Here is a 14,268-nt window from a genome sequence, read left to right on the forward strand (position 1 = left end):
TTCATTAGTTATTTTAATGCCAGAAATGCCAGACAGGAGGTCATTGGAGTGACAGAAAGAGCCAAAGAGAAAGGCTTTCCATTCATGCCCTTGGCAGGATTTTGCAGTGTGTGCTTCAGTGGTATTGCAGCTGAATTAAAAGCAGTCTGCTTGTCTATCCACACCATTTCATTGTCTCCTTTATTTTGGACTGCACTGTTGCCTCACCCTTGGCAGTGTTAATTGCCCCAGTTTCTCTGCAGAGGTGAAGGATCTGCTCTGTGCCCCAGAACGTGTTCCAGTCTGTTTGTGCAAGGCTGGCTCCTTGTCCCTGGGGGTGAGGGGGCACAGAGGGAGCCAGGGCCAGGCAGATGCTGTGCAGTCACCATGCTGGACCTGTCTGAAGGCTGCTCCTCACAAACTGACTGCCCAGAAAGCCTTTTCAGGAACTTGGGGGCAAGTTCAGAAGCTCTTTGAGTGAGGGACCAAGAAGGTGTTGAGGACTGGATACCAGCACAGTCCAGGCTTAGCTGATGATGAACTAAGACCTGAGCACACAGGAATGGCAGAACCAGTTGTGACAGTCCTTGCCATCACGGGGTTGGTGTAAAACACTGATCTATGGGCAGCACACACTTGCAAGGGGCAGCATCAAACATTTGTCCCTAAGCTTCCCTGTAGTCCAATAAGCTGCTCACATTCTCACCATGTTAGAAAGAAGTTTTAATAACTAATTATGTTTACTGCAGTAGGACAAGAATGAAGTGTGGTTGGGATGCAACTGTGGAACTCACTGACTGGCAAGAAATGGTTTTGCTGAGAGATGCTTTACTTTCCCAGACATTTTTGCAGTGTTAGTGCCTTGATGTTCTGTTAAGTTCCTTATTCTGAAAATATTTATCTTAATTAGTTATTATAGCTAGAGACTAATTGTCTAATTTCTTTTTTTTTTTGTCATTTCTTGGCGAGTGAACGTAAAACTGCTCAGTCTTTAACAGTGTGACTGGGATAATTAGTTACAAGTGAGAGATAACAAGCAATCTGAAAAGGCATTACAGGTTTTTCTCCACCTTTCTCATCTGAGAGCTGTAAGCTGCTTGATTAAAATCAGCAATAAAAGTATATCACTGGCATGAAGCAGCATTTTTGTAATGAAGCACAGGTGTTTTATTAAATGTAACAGGGTCCAAGCTGGTGGATTTCCCCCCTCTCCCCTGTATGACAGGGTGTCAGATGGGCAGCAGCCAGGGGGTGAGAAGGGGGCTTGGCAGGATGGCCAGGAGCACTCAGTGAGCTCCAGACTTCAGGATCTGGGGCTGAATGTCTGAGCTGGATCAGCTGATCCAGAGCAGCGCTCGGGTCCCAGGGCAGTTGGACTCTTCCCATGGAATACAGCACAGCTGGTCCAGCTGTTTGCCACATCCCACCCAGCACTGGGACTGTCCCTGTTCTCACAAACACTCTGCTGAGAGGAGGGAATGAAACACATGGGTTTGTATTGAAAAGAACAGGTGGTTTTGTCTTGATAACTGGCCCTGAATTTCAGGCCACACGGGTGTGGTTATCACTAGAACATCCCTGATGGGGTGATCTGACCACCCCTGGTATTTTAGATACATATTGTTGAAGTCTTGTCAAGGGGGCAAATGCTGTTTATCCCAGATTATGTGATTTAAAAAGATTCAAAAGCCCACAGCTGTACATGCATTGCTGTAGTGGGACTGGGTCTTACCCCAAGCCTTAGGCAGCTTGTCTGCTTGACTCTGAATCAACAGCAACAAAAATATAGGTGGAAAAGGAGGAAAGAAAAATCAAGGGAAGTATTCTTTCCAGTAGCTTTTGTCTGCTCCAAGTGACACTGAACGTAAACCATTATTTCTGGCTTAAAAAGGGGGAATATTCTAATAAAATGCATAAAATTAGCTTACATAGAGAGGAGATAGCCACATTCTTGTTATGAGACAAAAGCTCAAAGAAATTAGGCTTCAGAGAAATGCTCATCTTCCATCAGAGATGTACAGTTTTGTTTTAGCACCTGTTTGGTTACAGTGAGTCTGCAGGGTTAAAGTGTTTTTCCTTGCTTGCCACTCCTGTTTATTTGGCCTTAGTGCACTTTGCAGGCAGAGGAGGAGCAGGGAGGAGGCTCTAATGATGGAGCCCTGTCAGGCTGGCAGTGCAAGGGCAGTGTCTGCTTTATGGGGAAACCAGGAGGATCTGCAGGAATCAGCTGCTTGAATGTTCTTGGATTGGGAAAGAGAGCAGGAGGCTGGAAATCCAAGACAAAGGATCCTGCTTGTAACTGTAGGAGGGATTGCTGAGAGAAGAACTGCTGCAGTGGGAATGCTGCATGGAGTGGGAATGCTGCCTGGAGCTCAGACAAAAATATTGAGATATTGAAAAGTGATGAGTTCCTTCTGGTGATTCAAGGGCGAATGTCTTCCTGCCCTAATTTCTCTTATTTCCTGCTGCTAGAAGGAAAAATGTCAAACGGGATGAGGTGTATTTGTGGAGCCACAGTTGACATTTTTAGAGCCACTAGATGGCATTTAGACCTGGCTGACTGAGAATGCTGTGGTGTGTGCTGACGAGGGAAACAGCTTTGGATTTTAAATCTATGAGTTAATCAGGAATTAAATATGTATTGGATTGAATTCTAAGTTTAGGAATGTGTGATGTATGCACATATGGGACATATGGCATTGAGACAGAAATCAAGAGGATTGGAATAGCCAGTTAGTCAACCAGGCTCCTTCTACAAAGTTTACTTTCCATATTCCAGTTCTGTGGGATTTTCCTGGGATTTCAGGTAATGGTGGAATAGATGACAGAGGTAATGCTTTTTGGTAAGCCAGCATGACTCAGGAAGGAGTGATACAAAGGAGAGATACAACTAATAGATTTCCACTATATTATGTAAATGATGTCAGTTATTTAAAAATATCTGCTCTTCCTACTTCCTCTAGATGGAATAAAAATGTCTTTGTTATGTTTTTTTTTTCTCTGACAGAGTTATCATCAAACCAGGGGAGAATTTCCATCTTAAAGCCACTGCAAGAAAGGAACACTGTAAAAGGTACTGTGTTTCTGCAGTTGAGTTCAAGTCTCTTGAGTATCTTGCTGCTTTGTCATTATGTGTCTTCTTAAGTCACGATCCTTTTATTAAATTGTCTTTACACTTCTCAGAAATTCCTTAGTTTGGATGCTATTGAAGGCCTACTGAAATTTATTTTAAATAATGGTAGGGTGGTTGAGGAGCAGACAGGAGGGAATACCTGTGACAGGTCTGAAACCTGGCCCTGGGACAGGAGCCCCTGGGATGGTTGGTTGTGTTGAGATGAGGCACTGCCAGAGGCAGAATGGGAGTGAGAGCTGAGGGACACAGGGGTGACACTTGTCTTTTGTGACTTGGAGCCATCTCTGGTCCATGTCTCCCTTCTCCTCTTGCCATGGGAGTCCTCATTTGGCTTCATTCTACCCCTGGCAGAGCAGGGCTGTCTCTGTCTGTGTGACTTCTTCCCACGGCCCCATTTTCAGCAGGTGGACTCTCAGCATTCCCCTCCTGTCCCGTTCTCCACTCAGACTTGTGTTTTCCAAAAATCCTAAGATGTGTCTTCCTCTCTCCATTCTGTCCCTGCCAATTTATGCCTCAGCCTTTCTAGATCAAAAGGCCAGTACTCTGGTTGCTTAGAGGATGACCATAAACATTTTCAGCTGCTTCAAATTCACCTCAGTGCTTTGGTGTGTCTGTTTTAAATCTGGGGACTTGATAGGGAATAATGGGTTTAAATATAAAAGCACTCTGTTGTTTATTTTCCTGAAATATTGCTCCCTTTTGTGTACTGCTTTATTTTTCTCAGTGTAGGTGGATTATAGTTTGAGCCAAGCATTCCTTGAAAATAATCCTCTGAAAAACAAGTATCATGTTACTGATTTTTATAAAGCTCTTTCCATTTTCATTTGATTGTTTTTAGATTAAACATTGTTCCTTTTATATATGTCAAATCAAAAAGTTTTATGGAAAGTAAATAGCCCATTTCAGCTTCCAAAGCTGTTTGTAGGAAAGGTTCTCAGTAGAGTTTACGTTGTATTTACTGTCTGAGTTGTTTGATACTTAGCTCTGTTCCTAGTTGTAATGAAATGAGTGTTTAAAAGTGTTTATTATAGCTGGAATACATTCCTGTTTATACAGTGCAAGATTTTAATTTTGATATAATAGAGGGAATTTGCTTTAAACGTTTGAAGTGGTTAGACAGTTAAGGCAAAATTATTATTTTTCCAACTCAGCACAGTTATTAGTAGAACAGTTATTAAAAAGGAATGTTTGAATAGAAAGTTGGTTCTTGGAGCGGATCATCCCTGATCTGGAAGAAATATTTGTGCTTCCCAATAACTGTAATATTAGACATTAGTGATGTGTGTTCCTGGACATAAGAAATATTCTTGATGGGCAGTATAAGCTACAAAAAGCATTAGGATTTAGTTAAAGATACAAATGCAGGACAGGCTTGGAAGGGGGGAGGTCAGAGTCTAACTGTAGCTGTCTGGAAGAAAATGGTCTGTCCAAAAGACGATTGGTGGTGACTCCCTAAATCCAGGACTTGCCCAGTTCCTGCTGGTTTCCAGGTCAGGGTTGAGCTCAGCACAGAAGGTGTTTAAATGCTGTGTGAGGCTTGTGACAAGGTCAGGTTCAGAACAGGTTTTCCATGTGAGAGAAGAGGGATAGGAGGCAGGGGAGTCCCTGCAGGTTTTTGTGGGTGTTGTGCTGCCTGTTCAGGGTGGGGGTGACCCCTGCCAGACTCTGAGCTGAAGGCAGGCCCCTGTCCCTGTGCTGTGCTGGCACCCTGGGGCTGCTGGGTGGGAGCAGGGCTGTGGCTGTGTCTGCAGAGCCTCTGACAGGAGAAACTTGCACAGAAATTTCCCCAACTGATAAAAAAACCAGCCCAATTATTCTCACTGAAGTTCTCCTAAAAGAGAAATTCAGCCTTGAAGGAAAGACCTACCAGGGAAGACTTCAGCCCAAAGGTTTAAATTTGGATAGACCTACAAACCAATGAATAAAATGCTCTTATAATGAAGACATGAATCTCAGTTGTGAAAATTACCACTCGCAGTGATGTAATAAAAATAAGTTTTGGTGGCTGTGTGATGTAACCCTTGGCAGTGTAAGCACAGCCCTACCCTGCTGGTCCATGCAAGGGGAGATCTAAATGAGTAAAGAAGCCTGAGTCTGGACTAATCAATGGGGTTACTGTGGCATCTGGATTTACCCAGGGATATGAACCAGGCATGTCCTGAGGGTTGTTCTCTGAGGGACACTTAGACTGTCAGTTTAACCCCACAGAAGCCAAGATTCTTGGCTAATGGAGTAGAAAATGCTTCCCAGGGATGAGGATTCCTGCCTTGAAGGTTCAGCCAGGTCTTGCACCTGGAGAAGGGGAGGTGAAGTGCAGTTCTCGTGACGTTGATGTTCTACCCCTCAGCCAGGCAGCCCCTCCCTGGAGCAGGATGGTTCTACAGTGTGGAACAGGGACTGCTGCTGAGATGTGGGGGCCAAAATGCATCCTATGGAATGAGGACTCTGTCCAAGGCTGTCATTAAAATATCTGTGTTTTTTCTGCCTTTAGATGTTTATGCATGAACGGAATGAGTGTTCAAGGCATCACATGAGCTAAATACTTTTATTTTGCTCAGAAATTATTTATTAGTTCTCAAATGCATGTTTACCTTGTAATACTAAAAAGCTGTGGTGTTAATCAGCACGCACTTGGATTGCATCCTGAACTTACAAGGGTAAGGTGAACTTGGACTGCATTTTAAACTTGCAGATGCTGGGACAGTGAAGGGTGTGCTCTGCACATGCCCCTGCAGAAAGCAGATCGATACTTTCGGTCTCACACAGTACATTTACTCAGTGCCTCGGGCTTCCAAACACAGCTTGGGGAAAAAAACCACTGGATTTAGGATGAGACAGATGTTCCTGAGGAGAAATAGAGGTGGTGGGCCCCATTCTGTTCCTTCCCTCTCTTTGTATTGCTTTAATCTCCTCCTCATTGATACGGTTCCTGGTTTAAAGCAATGTAAGGTGGAAACGGGGTTGTTTTTAATGGGAGAGGTGGAAATGCAGGAGAGTAATGCAGCAGGATAGGTTGGTAAGCAGCTAATAAAATTAATTTGATTTAGTAGCTTCAAGAATGAGACATGAATATTGGCATTATGTTCTTTCCTGTTTATACTGATGTTTTCAGCTCCCCGGTGGAGCAGCCACACAACCCACTGGATGTGGCTGTGAGAGGTAAACAAGACACATGCTCTGGAAAATAGCTGAGGGGTTTATGTTTTGGTTTTGGTTTTTTTCTCCTGAAAGCAGGTCAGAAACCACAGGGAAGATGCTTGCTCTGAACACTTCAGAACTGTGAAATTTTTTTTTCCTAGCAGTGCCAGTTTATTTTTTTAAAATGCTGTGGGAGATAGTAGGTATTTGATTCAGATGGGTTAAAGGATCTGTTTTCTCTTGATGCATTTATTTGCGTTCATCTTAAAGGTAGTAATTGGAAATGCCCCCATAAACCCCGAGATTGGAGCCCTAGAATTAAAAAGCATTTGTTATTACCCAGGAATGTAGCTGTGCAGTTTTATTAGCCTTTCTTCTACTGTAATCTATGGATCTCATTTAGCTGCATGCAGCCCTGTTCTTCTGAAACATAAAAGGAAGGAAATCTCTCAATAGCCTGAAATCAAATTATCTCTCTGTGTTAATCTACATGTAGAACACCCAAGCCCACTTCTTTAAAGGAAAATAGTTTTACTGATAAGCAAAGCCAGCCTGTGTGCTTTGGATACTACAATTAAGTGGATTTTTGTGTGTGTGTGCAGAGTGCTATTTATAGCACCAATTAACTCCTCGTGGTCGGGGTAAGTCATTTGACACATCTGTTGCTGAGCTGAGACACTCACTGTTCTGTGGGGTCACACTTGGATTTTTTTTTCCTCTCCTCTCCTCTCAAAATGTGTAGTGAAAGGACAATTTTCTGCCTAATGACTCTTAAGTTTAAATAAGCTGCCTGAGTGTGGTGCCTAAATAAGTGGTGTGCTGAGCCTAACAAGGGCATTTGGAGTGGGCATCAGGCTGCCTGAGTGCAGGGCTGGCCTCAGCTTTGGCACTTGCCATTTTATTTATCTGTTCCGTGGCAACACAACAGTATCTTTTATGAAAGAGTTATGAGCATCTGCAGGATTTTCCAGCCTTTCTGTAATATTTCAGTTGCTCTGGTTTACCTATGAGAAGCTACCTGGCTCTGGAAGTTGCCCACTGACTCTTGTTCCTGAGTTTTGTGAGCTGGGAATTCAGTGCTCATGAATACAAGGCTGTTCTCAGCTGTAGTTCCCCCCATACAGCCACTTCAGACACACTCCTGTCAGGAACCTTTCTCTGAAAATGGAAGCCCTTTTACCAAAACTCAAAACATCCAGAAACCCAGAAAAGTGAGGAATCTGGTATATTGTTTAATGAAATCTTTTAAGTAGTCTGTGGAAGTAATTGCATGAGCTCGTGTTTGGCTTATTTGGGGCCAGATTGGATTGTGTATTTATGAGGCCAAGCTTTAAAATACAGGGGAAAGACTGAGGGAGTGGAGTTCTGAACTGTGCTGCTTTTGATCTTTATCTTTTTCGCTTCCTCGCTGAAATAGCCTTGTTCTAAGGGCAGATGTATTGATTTTGGGTGGCTCTGCTTGCAAGGCAGGCTCTGCAGAAGGAAGCATTTGTGCTGAAGATGAGCTCAGTCCCAGTCCATGCCCACAACCCTGCCCAGGCAGCAGCACCTGGGTGCTTCATTGAAGGGCTGCTGTTATCCAGCAGGCACAGACAGAGGTGGTTCCCGTGCTGCTGGGAAGCCATTCCTGCAGGAAGGTGGTTCCAGTGGAATTCTGTGCCCAGACAGATGTGCAGGTTCCAGTGGAATTCTGTGGCCATGGCTGCTCTCAGCAGAGGGACAGGGGTGAAGTGTCTGCTGATGAGGGTGAAGCTCCATACGCAGAGCTCCTGCTGAAAGCAGCCCTGAGAATACTTGGAAAGCTGAATATCCATGAATCAGAAAGGGAACACAAAGTGGAATCCATTTTCAGGCAGAACTCCTTATTGATTTCGGTGGGGGAGACCTTTGAGAAATCAATGGCGTGCAGCAGCTTTAGTATGCAAGGACACGTGTTGTGGGGTGTTAAAGTGATCAGCTATGAACTAATCAGGCTGGTAGCAATCATGTTTGGCAAGTTCCAACGCAGAGGAAAAGGTGTCAGAGGTTTGGGAAGGAGCAAATTTACTGTTTCCATTCCAAGAGAGATCGCAAAGTATGATCTTGTTCATTCTGCCTTTAATTTTCAAGTTGCATTTTGTTTCTATAGAAAACAAGAAAATATAAAAAAAAATATAAAATTTTCTGAGGATAGGTAAAAACACAGGCTGATCATTAACGGTGCACAGTATTAAGCAAATGGAATTGCTGAAATCATCAAAATATTCAGAACTGTTTCCACGAGGTTGGTGCACAGTGTTCAGCTCAGCTGGTTATTTCAGACTTGGCTTCTTGGTGTGGGGGTGAAAGTGCTGTCTCCCAAATGCTACCCAGCTACAGGACATCAGTAGAAATCATGCAGAGCTGATTCTCTGTATGCAGAGAGTGAAGTATTAATGCTGCTGGTATTTCCTGGCCGTGGCTCAGGTGGCAGCATTAACCCCTGTGAGGTAGAACAGTAGCAGGGGTTGTAGTGGGCACATTCCAACCCAACACCCTGAAGGCAGAACTGGGCCAGCTCTGCCTTGTTCCCTGCTCTGGGATTTACGAGGCTTCTACAAAAACTGTTCCACCTGGACACCCCTTGGTGAGGATTGTTTGTTTACACCGAGAATTTACAGTGCACGGTGTGGATTTACAGACCATCCCACACCCATTAAACCTTAGTGTGGACACTCAGGAGGTGTGAAGTAACGTGATACCATTTTGCTGAGCTGTTTTATGCTTAATTAACACGAAAAGCGATCTCTGAAGGAACTGTGGTGTAATGAGCTCTCTGGGATGGAGAAGTTCAGCTTCCTCTGTATAGACAAGTCCTTTGGAGCCACAGTCCAAGAGAGGTGCTGTCTATAAATGACAAATTTCAAGAAGAAATGGATTTTTCTTTTCTGTTGGGCAAAAGTAATCATAGACTAAAACATTTACTTTAAAAATTGCCCTTGTAAAAATATTTCCATTGGAACTTCAGAGTATTAAACTGAATTATTTATGGTATTATATGTATGCAGTTGTGAGAAAGGTATTCTATATTGCTCTAATTTATTTTCCTTTCCATTTGGGAATACAGTATAGAAATTGAAATGTACCTTATTAGGGGAACAGAGCTACAGTATCATTAAAGCTGTGCAGGCACACACCAAGCATGAAAACAGTGCATGAAACCTTGGGAGGAAAACCTGAAAAATTCCTGGTATCAAACTGTAGAAGTGAGGAATCTCTGCTGAAGGGAAGCTGTAGAAAGATAACTGGTGTCATTTAAATGTGCCCTCATTAATAGAGAGATTGTATTACATACAAGAAAATTCTGCATCCTTTTTACCTGAGAACCGTGTCTTTTCTAAGGTGCTATGATATGATTTCAGTGCTTTTAACTAAGAGGTTAATTAAAGTATTAATGTTTAAATTGACTGGGAACCATTATGATAAGATTAGAGATGCTGTGGTGCTGCTGAGCAGAGCCAGTTCTGCAGTGAGTGAAGTTTTGGAACTGTGTTGTGTGTACAAAGATGTGTCTGGATTCTTTTGTTGTTGTTGCCAAACCCAGATCCTAATATGATATTCAGCAAATTTATTTGCAGAATTTATTTATTTCTACAAAAGTTTTCCTGCTGGACGATCAGACGAAGTTCCTGACCAATGTAAAACCCCAGATATTGCACTTGCCCTTCTTTTTCTGCAGCAGCAGAGCTGGTGAGCTGCAGTGTTCAGTGCTGTGTCCCCAAGATCCAAAGTTCTTTCTCAGGGGCTTTTTCCTCTTCCCATTTCTCCCATCACCATTTCCTCTGCTCTTGTTCATTCCCCAGTTTATACCTTGTTTCACAGAGTGCCTCTGTCCAAAGGAACAGAGCCACCCTGAGCAGCTTTTCTGTTGTTCCTTTTGACACCAGCACAGTGAGTCTGTCTGTGCCTAGGAGAGAACTGCACTCAAACAGGTTTCTTTGTGGCCTCCTCATTGCTATTCATTGCTGGAGGTTGTCACCTAAGGGTCAAATTAGAGCTCAGTCAGCCAGAGCAGCAGGAGGACCCAAGCTCAAGATAGATTTCAGCGTAAGGTCTGAGAAGCAGTTTATCTGGAATGTGTTTTTTATATATGTATAAATTCTTTTTTTCAAAGGTGTTACTCTTTTGTCTGCAGAAACTGAATTATGCTTAATTTATTCTCTCTGGTCATTTGCTTCAGAATTAGTCTTTTTCTCACTCTGCCTCCCCACTTTCATCTGTGGGCATATCTTTGCACAGTTTTGTTATATCTAGTAAATTTTGAGCATAGAATTTACTTCTGTTTAGTTTAAGAAAAAATGAGTTTTCTGGCATGATGGTTCCATGCCCTTTGAGGCTGGATCCATGCAAAGAAAGGATCGTATTTCTGGTAATTTGGCTGAAACACAAGAAATTGTGTTTGTACTGGCTTCAGGAAGGCAGACAGTACCTGGTCAAGCATGAAATCTGCTGGGCCAACATTTCTCTCTGAAAATGTTCTAAACCATCTGAACCAGCAGCGTGAGTTTGTCCTGGCTCTGCATTCCCTGCCGTGTGGCTGCTGCATTTCTGATGAGGCAGTGGCTGAAGGCTGGTTGTGCTGCCTCACAGAACCATGTCTGTGCCAAGGGATCCTGTTCTGTACATTCTCCAGAAAAACAGAGACTGAATTGGCAGTCACTGGCCCAGAGAAGTTTTGGTGCTAAATATTTTAAGACAAAAGAGATCATAGATTTACAGAGCTACACAGATGACCTGATACCAAAGGCTTCTTTGCCTCTGGTTTTGTGTAGGATCAGATTTACAGGCAGGTAGAACAAAGAAAGTGGCTGTAAGCTGTTGTGCAGTGGGCGTATTTGAGAAATTAATGTCTCCTTTCTAAAAATGATCTTGAGCCATTTGGAGCTTGTACATCTGACACAGGGCCTGAAGTTGCATGCCTAAATAACAGTTATCATTTCTGAAGCATCATGTTAGGTTTCTGTGTTTTAAGTTGTCTGGCCACAATATCCAGTTTGCAGCATTCATTCATCCTCATTCCAGTCTAGAGCTTTTCCTGATTTAGGACATCAACAGTAAATCTCACAGAAACACACAGATATTGATCACAAATGACATTAACTAGAGTGGGTTTTTTTTTCCTTAGGAGTCTCAGGATTGGCTTCTCTGAATATTGTTTCCTTTTCCTCCAAGTTAGGAGGAAAACAGTGTAATAAATAATTTCTATAACATAGTGAGAAGAACTTGGGAGATGACTGTACAGAAGAGGCTGTAATATAATACCTTATTAACTAACTCTGTCTTCTCTTTCCTCTCTCTTGTAGCTGGTTCTGCTTCAGGCTGCTCTCCTGCTTTCTCTGTCCTGTTCTAGGCTTAGTGGGGGATGTCCCAGCAGCTCTAACCCTCAGGCCCTGGTACCTCTCTAGGTGTGTATGGCTCAGTTTTCTCTGCATGCCTTCTGGTGGTGCATGGGGGGCAACAGTCACGTCATGCTGCTCATCTCCTGTGGCACTCGAGGCTGGAAATGTCGTGGCATGTGTTACACTTCAGTTCCACACATCCTCTCAAGCCCCATCTGTGCTTTTACTCTGCTGGTTTCCTTCCCTGTGGAAGCACAGAGCTGCTGTTACCATGCACACTCACAGCCCTTCCTGCTCCTGCAGCTGCATGAGCTGTACCAGCTTCTTGTTGCTCCCTGTAGTGCCCCAGCTGCCAGCAGGGCAGGGAGCCTTGGGCTGGGCTGGAGCAGCAGTGGGACAGCCCTGCTCAGCACTCACACTGTTGGACCCGAAAAATCTCCTGTGTGCCCTGAGAACCACCTCCCCTCCTGCTGGGAGAAGCCTCTGTGGTGTTCTGGACACTGCTCTCTCCAGACTCAGCTCACTCAAGTGCCTGAGTGCTTTAGGAAGGCAGAATCCTTTGAAAAGTGCAGGGGCTTTGAGGTTCTCCAGGGCTGTTAGGGTTTAGGTACTCAGATCTCACAGAACTTGACCCCTCTTCATCTGAAGGGCTCTTGACGAGCTCTTGACTATATTAGCAAAACCAGCATGCAGAGCTGACTCACATTTTGGGGGAGTACCAAGTGACCACAGGCATGGCAGTGTTTCCAAGAGCCCCAGCCTTGGGTGTGAAGGGGGGGACTCCGTTTGGGCCCTTTGCACTGGGGGGATTTCCATCCTCACTGAGCACTCGAGCTGTCCTGGCTTAGGAGGGGCCTTTCAGTCCATCACTTTGTCACAGGAAAGGGCAGAAAAGCAGCTCCTCTTGCTTTGCTCCAGCTCCAATGCAACACTGATGTATTTGGAGTCACGTAGGCAGGAGAGGAGATTTGCTGCTGTCAGCGTAGCCTTTGACACTCTGAAGGCAGCTCTTTGCTGTGTTTAGAAATGCAGCCTAAGGAATAATTTTTACCTGGCTGCTGTAGGTGTAATATTTTCTTTTACTGATACCCTTTTCAATGCACTTTAATTTATTTACAAGTGGTAGCAAATTGCAAGTGGCAGCCCCAGTAACTGGCTCATGAGTCAGTACTTTTATTTTTCTCCTCTGGTCTAGACTGCTGATAATGTAAATTGTTGAAACCCTGGGTAAATAATTAGGAGTGCAATCAACAGCAAGCAGGTATTTATCTGCTAATAAAACATTTGAAATGCAAAAGTCTTTCTTTGTCCAACAGTTCTTAAAAGGCAGTTATTGGTCCTGCTGCTGTTTCTGCATAGCAATTAGGATTTTTATGGTCACTAATTGTACATCTGAAAATTTATACAGTTTATTTTCTGCCTGTGTCTGTCTTCGCACAGAGAAGAGAAGCACAATATTTATGGTTGTAAGGAGGTTAACACTGTATTTTCTGCATGGAGATCTCTCTAGAGATTTGTACCATTTATAGAACCCAAATTTTCTACGTTCTCTTGTGTGGCATCAAGGTCTTATATCTCATTAGGGATTTTCTGAATGGAATCTTTGTCACATTCTCAGAATGTGACTTGAAAGTTGATGTATCAGCTCAGTCATCACCTGTGATTTTTATTATTAAAGCTGTAACTGTTTCAGAAGAGGGGCTTCTAGATTTTTCATGCACTCCTGGTAATGCTTTTCCTTAGAACAGATACTTGCATTACATATTCTAAAGGGAACCTGCTTGTTTTAAATTTAGCTGCCGTAGGTTACATCCTGTCATCCCCACTGGATTCACTTTTTGAAATCAGTCCATAGAAATATCCAGCCTCTGGGACCCACAGAAGGTGACTTCTGTGTTGTTTCTCACATGGTTGCATGTGAGAAAAAGCAGTTTTAGCTGCAGACAGTGAATTCCCTGGCAGATGGGCCCCTGCAGGGCGTGACTGAGGAAACCTGAGTTCCTACTGTGCAGCAGCTCTGAGGAGCCTGTCTCCAGTCCTCATCCCTGACCCATCCAGACTCTTTTCTTGGGCCTGGAGCATCCCCTTGGCTGAGGTGCACTTGGATCTGTAGCAGTGTGTTCCTCTGCTCCTGCATGAGGGCAGTGGGAATTAGTAACCCAGGAGCTCTTTGCAAGAATATATAGTTAGAAATGCCCCCCCATGTATGTTTTTCCCAAAATAGGATTAGTGCCTGGGTCTGGGAAGTCCCAGTGCTTTCCCACTCGAAGGAGTCGGTGAGCACGTCTGCACCCCTGGGAGGACAGACAGACAGACAGACAGAGCTGCCTCCATCTGTGCACAGGCAGGGAAGCACAAAAGCAGAAACGTGCAAGTTGGCTGCACATGAGCCAGCTGAGGCCCACAGGGTCTGGCTGTGTTCATGTGCAGCTGTACCAGGGCTGAGCACACTGAGATGGAGCAGGTGAGTCTGGGGCTTCCCAGGAATCATGCTGTCCTTTGAGATGGCTGTGATCCTGCTTTGCAGGAAGCAGTGTGGTCTCTGAAGGCTTTACAGACTTTAATAATCTAGTGGAAGGTCTCAGAAGTTCACAACTTGGTCAGTATTTGACTAATTTGTGACATTTGGAGAACCCTTTGGTGGTTTTTGGTTTTCTTTCA

At 43.9% G+C, this 14,268-nt stretch overlaps 1 protein-coding gene across 6 annotated transcripts in view; it reads left to right on the forward strand.

The window, feature by feature from the left end:
* ARVCF (ARVCF delta catenin family member) overlaps positions 1-14,268 on the forward strand; it is a 239,979-nt gene that overhangs the window by 78,878 nt on the left and 146,833 nt on the right. For 2 of the 6 annotated variants that reach the window (XM_032705633.1, XM_032705634.1), the window contains 2 exons: positions 2,987-3,052; positions 11,572-11,673. Coding sequence is in view for 1 of the 6 variants with exons in the window: in XM_032705632.1 (XP_032561523.1) it covers positions 2,987-3,052 (66 nt within the window). In the remaining 5 variants the exon portion in view is untranslated. The remainder of the gene's footprint in view (positions 1-2,986; positions 3,053-11,571; positions 11,674-14,268) is intronic. The other 4 variants (XM_032705636.1, XM_032705638.1, XM_032705635.1 and 1 more) reach the window with 3 other exon arrangements.

The sequence above is a fragment of the Chiroxiphia lanceolata genome, chromosome 18, assembly GCF_009829145.1.
Source record: "Chiroxiphia lanceolata isolate bChiLan1 chromosome 18, bChiLan1.pri, whole genome shotgun sequence".
Lineage (NCBI taxonomy): Eukaryota > Metazoa > Chordata > Aves > Passeriformes > Pipridae > Chiroxiphia > Chiroxiphia lanceolata.